Source organism: Myotis davidii, unplaced genomic scaffold, assembly GCF_000327345.1.
Source record: "Myotis davidii unplaced genomic scaffold, ASM32734v1 scaffold1437, whole genome shotgun sequence".
In the NCBI taxonomy this organism is placed as follows: domain Eukaryota; kingdom Metazoa; phylum Chordata; class Mammalia; order Chiroptera; family Vespertilionidae; genus Myotis; species Myotis davidii.
The window spans coordinates 1,221,311-1,234,025 of NW_006288601.1; the positions used below are offsets into that span (position 1 = coordinate 1,221,311).

Consider the following 12,715-nt stretch of genomic DNA (forward strand, 5'->3'; position numbering starts at 1 on the left):
TTTAGCTCTTTGGAGATTTTTTAAAATATTTTTATTGATTTCAGAGAGAAAGGGAGAGGGAGAGAGAGAAAAACATCAATGATGAGAGAGAATCATTGATCAGTTGCCTTCTGCAAACCCCCTACTGGGAACTGAGCCCACAACCCAGGCATATGCCCTTAACGGAAATCTATCCGAGAACCAACAGTTCAATCCTCAGTCCGATGTTCTATTCACTGAGCCAAACCAGCTAGGGCTCAACTTCTACTTCTACTAGTGGCCCGGTGCATGAAATTCATGCACATTAAAAGGGGATTAATTAGAGAAAATATTTTAATATTGCTATTTGCCCTTTCTCTATAATAGAAGTGTCAGAGATGGGAGAAAATTAGTAAAAAGTATACGAAAATCTTCCTTCTGTCAAAGTCTGGGGCACACCACGGGACCCTGAGTCAAGTCCCTGCCTATCCACGTGCAACTCAAAATCATGCGAGACCCAGACCTGGCTGCCCACCCCCCCACTGGGCTAGATCCAGACCCGGTCGGTCTCACCTTGTCAAGCCCCGCTGGGAAGGGGGGGGCGCAGCCTCAGGTCCGCTGGCCCGGCGCTGGGGTGGTGGGCGTAGCCTGAGGTCCCCTAGCTCGGGCCAGGGCAGGGGGCGTGCCTTGAGGTCCCCCATCAAACCCCATCGGGAGGGGGTTGCAGCCTCAGGTCCCCTATCAAGCCCTGCTGGGTAGGAGGCACGACCTGAGGTCCCCTGGCCTGGGGCGAGGGAAGCAGCCTGGCACCAGTGTGGGAGGTGCAGCCTGAGGTCCCCCATCAAGCCCCGCTGGGCAGGGAGCATGGCCTGAAGTCCTCTGTCAAGCCCTGCCGGGTAGGGGGGCACAGCCTGTGGTCTCCAGGCCTGGCACCAGGGTGGGGGGCATGGCCTGAGGTCCCCTGTCAAGCCCCACGGGGGCGGGGAGGGCGCAGCCTCAGGTCCCTGCTGATTGCTCAGTAAGGCTCGTTATGGGAACTTGGCCTCCCCTGTGGGTGCTATCTTTGTGGCGGAGTGACAGTCAATTTGCATATTCCCTCTTTATTATATAGGATTATAGTTTATAGGTGACATCTACATGTTTTACAGGGCTTTAATACACACAAAATTGTTCTCATGGAAAACTGTGAAATGGGACAGAAACATTTTATAGGCAAGGAAAGTAAACATGTGTGATCTCTACACTAGAAACTGGATTTTCACCCTTAAGATAGCAATTCTCAAATTAAGAAGGCAAAAAAATAAAGGACGTAGTAACAAACCTCAAAGCTACTTCTATACCTCACTGCTAACATACCCAAACATTTCTGATTAAGCACTCTGGTTACCAACATGAAAAAGGCACACCTGTTCAATACAAATCTGCTTAAGTCTTATTCAAATAGAAGACAATGAACATTGTCAAAAATCACTATAAAACTATCTTCTAATTTCCCAAGGTAGGAAGCAGGAGAACAGTTGTACGAAGAGGGGAAACACTGCTTCTCAAGATTCTTTGAGCACACTGTGCCCTGTCTTCAATCAGACCTGATTAACTAGGGGTGGGGAGTGCCTGAAGAAAAACTCTCTGCTAACCAATCCTTCAGAGAATATTCTCCAGCTGATTGCTAAGAGAATAAGAGAGTTCAGGGAAATTATGTGGCTTTTCAGATGGATTTTCCTAAAATCATCTTCCTCCAGGGCCAGGGAACGTTGTTTGTGGTGCAACACTGCCAGGGCCTTCTCTATCGTCCCCCAGACTGTACAGGAACTGCTCAACACAGGAGCCATACTCACATCAGAGACAGCAATGGACTGCACGTCAGCGTTTGCAACAAGATGGGTCTTCACAAGCGTCCCAGTAGCTGAGTCCCAGAACTGCACCTTCCCAGCAGAGTCCACACTGATGACAGTGCCATCGGACAAGAAGGCCACACCCCATATGATACACTTCCGCTTAGACACACCCATATACTGCCTATCCACGTGCATCTTATGAATAGCGCTCCCTGAAAAATAAGAAAAGTCCACATTTGAATGATGTGGTAAACATGTTAGGTTAGCTACCCGAGCACAGACCACATCCAATATATACTACTTATGGTGAACTCAGTCTCTCAACACCAAAATGGTTGCCTAAAGATGAGAGAGGGGGGTGGCGACAGGGAAGGAACAGAAATTTGCTGGAGGGGTGGGGGTGAAATGGAAAAGAAACTTCACTTAAAACTAGCTAATTGCACAGAAACCAATACACTTTGCTCTTTTCCAAAACCCCCTGGGAAAGAGACAGTGACAATTTATGAGAATGTGTAGAGTGGTAACTGGCTTAGCAGAGCCCTGAAACTAAATACCAAGTCAGCAGTGGGGAAAGCCAAGAAGTCACCTGACTTCACCCTAGGATCCTCAGAAAAGTCAGGAGCTGGTGACCCCAGATACTCTAGAAACAGAGGAAGAAAGTGGGACTAAAAGGAGGAACGGAATAAAAGTAAGTTTAAGAAACTTGTAGATCCCTCAGATTCCTTCCCCTAAGTAAAAATCCAGGCAATGCCATAAAACCTCACCTCAACGAAAGACTAGAGACCTATTCTCTGAAGAGGGACATAGGCACAATTGAGGGTGGGAATACTATATGGAATATAAAACCCTACTATGCAAATAGACCGAATGGCAGAACCACCAAATAACCGGTCGCTATGACATGCACTGACCACCAGGGGGCACACACAGAACATGGCGGGCAGCAGCAGCAGGATAGTGGAGCAGGTGAGCGGGGGCACTAGACCAAGGCGGGGCATGGTCACTGACATGGGGGTGGGCCTCTGGTGGTTACTGAAAATTCTTTGCTCCTATGAGCCGCGGTCCCGTCCGGCACTCGCACCTGCTGCCAGCACCGGAGCCACTGCTCACACCAGCTGGCCCCCATCACCCCTGAGGGCTTCTCCACCTCCTCCTGAGTGGTGATTGGGACAGCAGCCACCGCTTACACCTGCTGATGGCGCGGGCCCCAATAGCTCCACACCGTCAGCAGGTGCTAGCGGAGCCGGTGCCATCAGCACATGGGAGCGGCAGCAGCAGGAGCAGGGCTGCAGGCAGACTGGGCCGTGGCGGGGGCGCGGAGGATGGGCTGAGACCCGCTCCTGTGCCCACTGTAGCCTCGCGGCCCACAGTTCAATGTGCACAAATCTGTGCACTGGCCCCTAGTCTATATATCTCTATATATAAAAGGCTAAGCAACTGGCCGATTGGCTGACCAGCCGGTAGCTATGATGTGCACTGACCACAATGGGGCAGACGCTCAACGCAGGAGCTGCCGAGCGACAGCAACTTTGTAGAGTGCCCTCTTGCACTCTGGGACCCCTTGGGGCATGTCAGACTGCAGTTTCCGCACAATTCCTGCAGGCCAGGCCGAGGAACCCCACCTGCTGGAGGGACCACGCTCACTCCGCAGATGCCCTTCAAGCCTTGGCACCGCCCCAGGTGTGGCCGGCTGGGGAGGGACCACCGCCCCAGGTGTGGCCGGCTGGGGAAGTTGGCTCCAGCAAATACACACACACACACACACACACACACTCTGCATCCCTCTCTGGCCAGTGTGGCTGAAATGGTAGAGTGTTGTCCCATGCTCTGAGAGGTCCCTGGTTGATTCTCAGTCAGGGCACATGCCTAGGGTTTGGGCTCAGTCCCTGTAGCGGGTGTGCAGGAGGCTGTTGACTGATGTTTTCTCTCTCTCTCCCCTTCTCCCTTCCTTTTTCTCTAAAATAAATAAAATACTGCATCCCATAGAAAAACCAAGGTTCTTCCCAAAGCAGGATGAGTATTCCAAGAAAGGACTGAAATTCATGGTGAACATCCCAGAAGATTAAGAAAGTTAGGGCTAAACATCATTGAAAGCATAACAAGAACTCCAGTTTGTCAGAAATGTGAATCTGACAAGACCCACATCCCAAATGAATTGAGAAAAACAGTCACCTGATTTGACATCAAACACACTAATGCAGTCTATGGAGCCAGCTGCAATGTGGGTACCAGAGGGATGCCAGCTGAGACTCAGGATGCGACCTTGGGAGTTGGAACAATAAAAAAAGAAAGTGACAAACACATAAATATACAGCAAAAGGTAACTGAGTTCTCCCTCCACAATTATCTACGGGGCTAGTGTTCTCTAGTCTTAGCTCCCACTACGTACTGCACTCTTGTGAAGAAATGGTTTATAACAGATGAGGAACAACTTTGCCCTGGGATCCATAATGAAGTATTTGATACTAACTTTAATAATGTATAAATGGTTGATGGGAGTGTAAAGAAGCACAGCCTCTTGAGGGTGATCTGGTAGTAGCCTAACAAAACGTAAATGTGCATGTTTGGCCCAGTAATTGCACGGGAAATTAATCAAAGAGAAATACTTGCATGAATGCCCCAAAACATGTATATAAAAATATTCACTGCACCACTGATCGTAGTAGTAAAAAAATAATTACTATCCATCAGTTGGAGTTTGACTAAATAAATTATGGAACATAAAATGCAATGCCATACAGACTGGCATGACTGACAGATGCCTGTGATGTAACAAGAGAAAACAAAGCTGAAAACAGGTTCAGGCACCCCTATGTATTTATTTATATGAATATTTTAAAAAGTCTAGAAGATTAATCTCAAAATGTTGTCTATATAGGGGCATGAGATACTTATTTTCTCTTTCATACTTGGCTAAACATATGAAATTTTTAAAAAGCACTGGATCACCTTTGTAATTTAAAAAGAACACCCCAAAGGTATTAAAAACAACCAAATATGAATCTGAGTAGCAGAGAATAAATATTACTAATGAATACAAAGAACACATTGGACAGTGACTATTTGCTAGAAGGGGAGTAAGCAAACCATGTCCTTAAGGCCAAATGAGGCCCGCCACCTTTTTTTGAAAGTAAAGTTTAACGGAGCATGGCCATGCCCATTTAAGTATTATCTATGGCTATTTTTTGCCACAACAGAGTTGGCAGAGATGGTTTGACCTACAAAGCCTAAAATATTTACTACTTTGTATCGTTACAAAAACAGTCTGCCACCCCCTACTTTACAGGTCAGGATCAATTGGTCCAGGTAAAGCTTAAACATGGGCAATTATTTATAGAACTCCCCTGTTCAATGTGAATGCACAGCAGGATTATGAACCACAGCTCTGCCCTAGCCTGTTTGGTTCAGAGGGTAGAGCGTTGGCCTTCAGACTGAAGGGTCCCAGGTTCAATTCCAGTAAAGGGTACGTACCTCAGAAAGAAAAAAAAAAAGGATACGTACCTCAGTTGCAAGCTTGATCCCTGGCCCTGGTCAGGGCACAGGAGGCAACCAATCGATGTGTCTCTCTCACATCGATGTTTCTCTCTGTCTTTGCCCCTCCCTTCCACTCTCTCTAAAAAAAAAAAATCAATGGAAAAATACCTCGGGTGAGGATTAATAGCAATAAAAAAAGAACCACAACTCCTAAAGATGAAATTCTGGTTTCTGGACTTTATGCACACTTGTTGAAACATCACAAATTTAAGTGAGAATTAACAAATCAACTTATAGAGAAACACTGGCTTTTCTATTTTATATTTCTGGTTTTCTATATTTTCACTTAACCAAGCAATCACAACTATGCTATACAATGGAGAAAGTCTGAGCTGGAGATGGCTTCTAGTACATAACCTGTACTCAGATAGAGTTAGTATATCCTATATAATAAAAGCCTAATATGCTAAGTGTCCGGATGCCTGGTTGTCCGTTCAACCAATCAAAGCTTAATCTGCTAATGATATGCTAAGGCCGCTCAACCGCTCCCTATGACATGCTCTGACCACCAGGTGGCAGATACTAATGCAGGAGCTGCCCCCTGGTGGTCAGTGCGCTCCCACAGCGGCTGGCGAGCGCAGCGATGGTGGTGGGAGCCTCTCCTGCCTCTGCGGCAGTGCTAAGGATGTCTAACAGCCGGATATCCACTGAGGGCTCCTGAACTATGAGAGGGTAAAGCTCAAACATGGTAAAGCCCGCCTCCCCGCGCCCCCGCCCCCCAAGTGCATGAATTTCATGCACTGGGCCTCTAGTCTATAATAATAAAAGTGTAATGTGCTAATTAGACTGGACATACTTCCAGATGACCTTCTGGATGAAGCTGGGGCTGGTAGGGAAGCCCAGGTCCCAAGTGCCTGCCGGCAGCCAGAGGGAAGCTGGTGCCAGCCGCTGGGGGAAGGAAGGCCTACTCTTGCACAAATTTCGTGAATCGGTCCTCTAGTAGTTAAAATATTACCTGGACCCATGGGGAAATATCCCACCCCTAGTGGCACAGAAACATAACTACTTGCTAAGGCTATTCACAGCCTCACCAGAAATGACCCTTACTTTTCTGCCGATCAAAATTTCTTTCAAACTGGATTTTGTCTGGGTTGATTTGAAATAGTTTCACAGATCCATCTTCACAACCAACCTATTAGGGGAGAGGAGGTAGAAAATAGAGAAGATAAACATTTTACATTTTTAACTAAACGTATTTATTTACAAATATATACATTTCTTCCCTAAAGCAATCACTTGCTCTGAAAAATAGTTGGTGAGAGAAAAAAGTACTGGCACCAAGAAACTGATTGCATATTCCTGGTAGCCTTTAAGTCCTGACAAGAAAGCAGGACAATAGAATAGAAGTAGGAATTCACAGGGCATCTCTGCTAGAGACCCATGGACTAAATGAAAGACCTAATAACTATATAATCTAAACAGAGACTTATCAAGATATTGTACAAATCAGTGCAAACCAGAAGAGAACAGCGGTCTTATCACAAAAGGTTCAACCTCTGAAAGCACCCATTCTAAAGTTAATGATTGGGGGAGCAGTCTTCTCAGTGTGCTCAAACAATTTTCAGAAACACTGTGGTGAAACACTGTGGTGAAACACATCTTATACTGGGGTTGCTGAAATCTAACTCATATTGGAATTGCTATATAGCGTAACATAACTTTAATCTACCTTCCTATGAACACAGGGAAGAAGTTTTAAGTGGGCACAAGAGGAATCTTGGTTTAAATTACCAATAGTTGCGTACTTACCAAAAGTTGAGAGCCACTGGGGCTGGCAGCCATGCTCCAAATGGGTCCTCCGAAGGCATCCATAGAATACTTGATGTTTAAGGCCTGCAAATCATACTCGATAATCTCTCCGTTGAGTCCAGCACTAAAGAGTCGCTGTCCTTTTGCCCAGCACAAAGCTTCCGTAGCTCGAGACTCATGACCTGGGAAAAACTACAGAAACACCGTAACTTCAACAATCCATCATGAATTCATCATCTACCAGCACTGAGTAGTCACAGGCAACATGGTGAAAAATAAGCCCTTGCTGGTTTGGTTCAGTGATAGAGCATCAGCCTGCGGACTGAAAGGTCCCAGGTTCGATTCTGGTCAAGGGCACATGCCTGGGTTCGGGCTTGATCCCCAAAGGGGGATGTGCAGGAGGCAGCCGATGAACGATTCTCTCTCATCATTGATGTTTCTATCTCTCTCCCCCTCTCACTTTCTCTCTGAAATTAATAAACATATATTTAAAAAAAAAAAAAGAAAAAGCCCTGACCGGTTTGGCTCAGTGGGTAGAGTGTTGGTCTGTGGACATTTCCCTAGCCCTAGCTAGGTAACTCAGTTAGAGCATTGTCCTGATACACCAAGGTTGTGGGTTCAATCCCAGGTCAGGATACACAAGAAACAACCAGCCCTGCCAGTGTGGCTCAGTGATTGAGCATTGATCCAGAGGTCGATTTGTAAGCTCAATCCCCTGTAAGGGGCATGCAGGAGGCAGCCAATCAATGTTTCACTTTCACATTGATGTTTCTCTCTCTAGCCCTCTATCTCCCTCTCTCTCTCAAATCAATAAAAACATATATTTTTGTAAAAAGCAACCAATCTCTATATTTAAAAGGCTAATATGCAAAGTGTCCCCTTGGGGGTTCGACTGGGAGACCAGGAGTTCGATTGCTCACTATGATGTGCGCTGACCATGAGGGGGTGGTGCGGAATGAAGGAAGGCCCCAGCTGGCAGGCAGAAGGCCACGATCAGCCCTGATCGCCGGCCAGGCCTAGGGACCCTACCCAGGCATGAATTTCATGGACCGGGCCTTTAGTGAATGCGTAAATAAGTGGGACAACAAATTGATATTTCCCTCTTCCTCTCTCTCAAATCAATGAATAAAAATTTAAAAAATAAAATAAAATACTTCCGTAGAAATAACAACTGTGGGATTTTGTGCTATCAGAAGATCATGTCTATTGACATTTTCATTTTTTTCCAGGATTGTGTTTTAGTTATTTCTACAGTTGGCTTTCTTTTAGTAGAAATTGTTCTGCAAAACCTTTTCAGTAGGAACCGGTCCAGGGCTCTCAGCGCTATCATAACTTTATAAACCCCCTGGAGTACTAGCAGTGTGAGGAGGTGAGATCAACCCCCGGACCGAGCAAAGCCTTCGTGCTGCTACATCCTTGCGTCCCGCTCGGATGTTCCACCACCATTGCCATTATGCCAAAGAGAAAGGCGGGAGGGGATGCTAAAGGAGATAAAGCCAAGGTGAAGGAGGAACCACAGAGAAGATCTGCCAGGTTATCAGCTAAACCTGCTCCTCCAAAGTCAGAGCCCAAGGCTAAAAAGGCCCCTGCAAAGAAGGGAGAGAAGGTACTGAAAGGGTAAAGGGAAAGCTGATGTTGACAAAGATGGGAATAACCCTGCAGAAAATGGAGATGCCAGGACAGGCACAGAAAGCTGAAAGTGCTGGAGATGCCAAGTGAAGTGTGTGCATTTTTTAAAAAATATATTTTATTGATTTTTCACAGAGAGGAAGGGAGAGGGATAGAAAGCGAGAAATGAGAGAGAAATATCGATCAGCTGCCTCCTGCACACCTCCTACTGGGGATGTGCCCGCAACCAAGGTACATGCCCTTGTCCGGAATCGAACCTGGGACCCTTCAGTCCGCAGGCCGATGCTCTATCCATTGAGCCAAACTGGCTAGGGTGAAGTGTGTGCATTTTTGATAAATGTGTAGTCAGGTAACTGTACAGTTTGAAATACTATTTTTTATCAAGTTTTATAAAAATGCAGAATTTTATTTTACTTTTTTTTTAAAGCTATATAAGCTATGCACACAAAACACTTTATTGTTATTTTTTGGGGGAAGGACATATAGTACTAATAGAATGTCTCCAAAGTTGGACTGACATGGAGGGGAATACCTTTCCCTTCTAGTTTTGAGAAACTTCCCCTTGTTTCCTGGGAGGAGGGATCTCTTGATGTTGACACGCATTAGCCCTACTGGCACGAACACCTTGTTGTGTGGGAAAACTAAAATTCGTTTTTATGTCCTTTTCTCCCTCTCCACTTTAAACACAGACTTTGGCTCTCTTAAGCCCAGAGACCTATGGGGACTCGACCCAAACAGATTTCCAGTATGCTGGGCAATCTGGACTTCCCAGTGTCACCACTGAGATGGAGTCCCTCAAAAGAGCAGCGGTTTCTTTTTAGATTGTGGAACTACAGATTAACATTCTCTGCCAAGGTCATTTCATTTCCTGAAAGTCAGGGTCGGCTTGGGAAAAGTTGTTAAACAACATGCTTAATGGGAAATGTCAGCCCTCACTCTAAACTTTTCCTGTTCAGAGCATCCGATGAAGACTTCACTGGGTTTTATAGTGGCTTTCTGATTTTGGTAGTTCACTGAAGAAGGGAGTTTGAAAGTTGTTGTATACTGTTAAGGACTGTGTGCCCATGTCCTGCCTGAAATACCATGATTGTTTATGAAAACTATCTTTAATAAAGTTGGATACAGTTTGGCTTGTGGAAAAAAACACACAAAACACCTTTTCAGTAGAATAAAATTTGCATCCAATTGTATTTGAAGTATCTAATTTTTAAAAAAATCAATGCAACTATCTTGATTGGGTGATGGTTTCAAAGCGCGTGCGTGTGTGTGTGTCAAAAGTTATTAATCTATATACTTTTTTTAAAAAATATATTTTATTGATTCCCCACAGAGAGGAAGGGAGAAAGAGATAGAGAGTTAGTAACATCGATGAGAGAGAAAGAAACATCGATCAGCTGCCTCCTGCACATCTCCCACTGGGGATGTGCCCGCAACCCAGGTACATGCCCTCGACCGGAATCGACCCTGGGACCTTTCAGTCCACAGGCCGACGCTCTATCCACTGAGCCAAACCGGTTTCGGCAATTTATATACTTTAAATACATGCTACTTATTGTGTCCATTTTACCTGTACAAAGCTGTTTAAAAAATAAAAGATAGCAGAAACCGGTTTGGCTCAGTGGATGAGCGTCAGCCTGCGGACTGAAAGGTCCCGGGTTCGATTCCGGTCGAGGGCATGTACCTGGGTTGCGGGCACATCCCCAGTGGGAGATGTGCAGGAGGCAGCTGATCGATGTATCTCTCTCATCGATGTTTCGAACTCTCTATCTCTCTCCCTTCCTCTCTGTGAAAAATCAATGAAATATATTTAAAAAAAAATAAAATAAAAGATAAACTAATGCAGTTCACTCCAGCCGTTCATTCAAGTCTCAGATTTCTTAGTGCTGTCTTAGCATTCAAAAAGCTTCATCTCTATCAAGACATTTTATTCTTTTATTTGCTTGACACAAAAGAGATGGGTAAGTATAATTTTTCCTATCTGAATTTGAAAGGGCCAAAGTACTTGTGGGTGAAGTGGCTTGCCCAAAGTGTCAGTCAATGACATGAAGAGAATGTTGGTCTCCCTATCCCTAATCCCTATTCTTTTCACTCTGAGAGAAACAATTTTTTCTTGTTCTGAGCATAACTAACAGAGCTAAGCAACCTTAAATAGAAGGGAAAGAAAGCAGAAGACTAGATTGCATTACTTAATTGTTGAAAAAACAGATGAGAGAATAAGAGACACTAACAAATGGTTGACGTAATTCATTCAATAAGAATTAATTCAGCAGTGGCTTTGTCCTAGATACTTGCTAAATGCTGGAAATGTAGTCATCAACATCACTGACATGGTCCCTGCTTTCATAAAATTTGAAGTTCAGTGGCGAAAACATTAAACAAATATACAAATTATTATATAATCACAGCTGTCATAAATGACAAGAAAAACACAGGATGCAACAAGCATGTACCACAGCATGTTTGCTCACACGAAGACCCAGCTGTGGTCACCAGTAATTTTTTAACTCCTATTAGTTCTTCAGGGATCAGCTCAATGTCATTCTTCTCCAAGATTCCTGAACCCACCTCATCAGAGTAAGTTATCTCTCTACTAAGATTCTATGCTTGTACTTAGTTTTATATAAAATTTAACTGGACTTTGAACTCCCTGAGGGCATCTGACATTTGTTTTAATGCCTAATATTTGCCACTCATTCATTTAGAAACTTTTACAGAGTGCCTACATTCCAAGTACTAGGCTGCTGGGCACTAAATTCATTCATTTACCTATCTGTCCACTTACATCATGATGCCCAGGGTATGTAAGACACTCAATAAATGTGAATGGAATTATATGTTGCACCGGAAATCAATAATCAGTGCCTTTGGAAAAAAATGCTGCCGTCACATCCCTCTACATCCAACTGGAATTTTACCTAGTTTACACTCTCCTTTACTCCCAAATATAGGGATGTAAGTCTACATTCTCTGACGGGCCAACTTAGGAATCTACTTCCTGCTATCACCTCACCAAAGTTTCTGATATTAAAATGTCTCATGATTTTCCCTGAAATTGGTATATGACACCCCCAGCAGGAAATGCCACCTTACCAAAGCTGCAACAGTGTGGAGACTGATATAAAGCAATGGTCTCGACAATTTTCCTTCTTGTGCCCAAAAGAACGAGCAAACCTCAGTTTCCAAATGACAGTGAGCTGCCACAATTCCTAGGCAGGCTCTTTCTCACCAACATAACACATCAAAACGCGGAGCTTCTCTCATCAGTCAGACAAGAAATCGCATGCTACAGAAGGCACATGGTTCAAAACAACTCCAGAGAGCGTTCAGAGTCACTTTCTTTTGATCTCTGGCTACAAAAGACATACAAGTTTTTGTAGAACTGAACTTAAGAAGAAAATTATCAGAAACACCAAATCAGGCTTCCAAATGACTTACTTTCTCCTGAAAGTAGTTTGCTGACAAGTTATATATTTCCACAGTGCCATCTGTTCTTGAAACAGCCAATCTGTTTGACTGGTTATTGTAAGCCACACAGCGGATCCCTGATGGAACGTAATTAAAGAAACGAACTCGATGGACTTTAAATTCACCCATTCCTAAGGGAGGGGAGAAAAAAAAAATACGAGTCACTTTTGTAAAATGTTAACTGCAGTATTGTTCCTTATTATCACTGCTCTGGCTGGAAGACTCCAACTATATTTCACTGAAGTTCATGTCTACGGATCTAACTAGTGATATTTTCATGCCCCACACAGGAACCTATCAACCAATCTCCGGACGCTCAAGATTCTTTTGCAAAAATGTTAAAAGATCAACATATAGAGCATCACCCAGACGTCTAACAATCCTGACAACTGCCTGAAGGAAGTAGTATGGAAAAGAGGGGTGAGAATCTAACATGTGATCTCAGGGCAAAAGACTGAACACAGTATCGTTCTGTAAAGGGAGCGTCCGAGGGAGACGCTGAAGCGGACCAGCTGAATTCCAGGAAGGAAGAACTGAGGTCCTTC

General features: G+C 44.5%; 1 protein-coding gene and 1 pseudogene across 5 annotated transcripts in view; one reads left to right on the forward strand and one right to left on the reverse strand.

The window, feature by feature from the left end:
- Nucleotides 1–12,715, reverse strand: part of UTP4 (UTP4 small subunit processome component) — a 29,087-nt gene that overhangs the window by 15,755 nt on the left and 617 nt on the right. For all 5 annotated transcript variants that reach the window (XM_015561786.1, XM_006760357.2, XM_015561784.1 and 2 more), the window contains exons 2-6: nucleotides 12,141–12,301; nucleotides 7,077–7,268; nucleotides 6,375–6,459; nucleotides 3,966–4,055; nucleotides 1,794–2,005 (exon numbers count right to left, since the gene is read on the reverse strand). In XM_015561786.1, the coding sequence (XP_015417272.1) occupies nucleotides 1,794–2,005; nucleotides 3,966–4,055; nucleotides 6,375–6,459; nucleotides 7,077–7,268; nucleotides 12,141–12,299 (738 nt within the window). In that variant the 5' untranslated portion in view covers nucleotides 12,300–12,301. The remainder of the gene's footprint in view (nucleotides 1–1,793; nucleotides 2,006–3,965; nucleotides 4,056–6,374; nucleotides 6,460–7,076; nucleotides 7,269–12,140; nucleotides 12,302–12,715) is intronic.
- Nucleotides 8,342–8,797, forward strand: LOC102767855 (annotated as a pseudogene).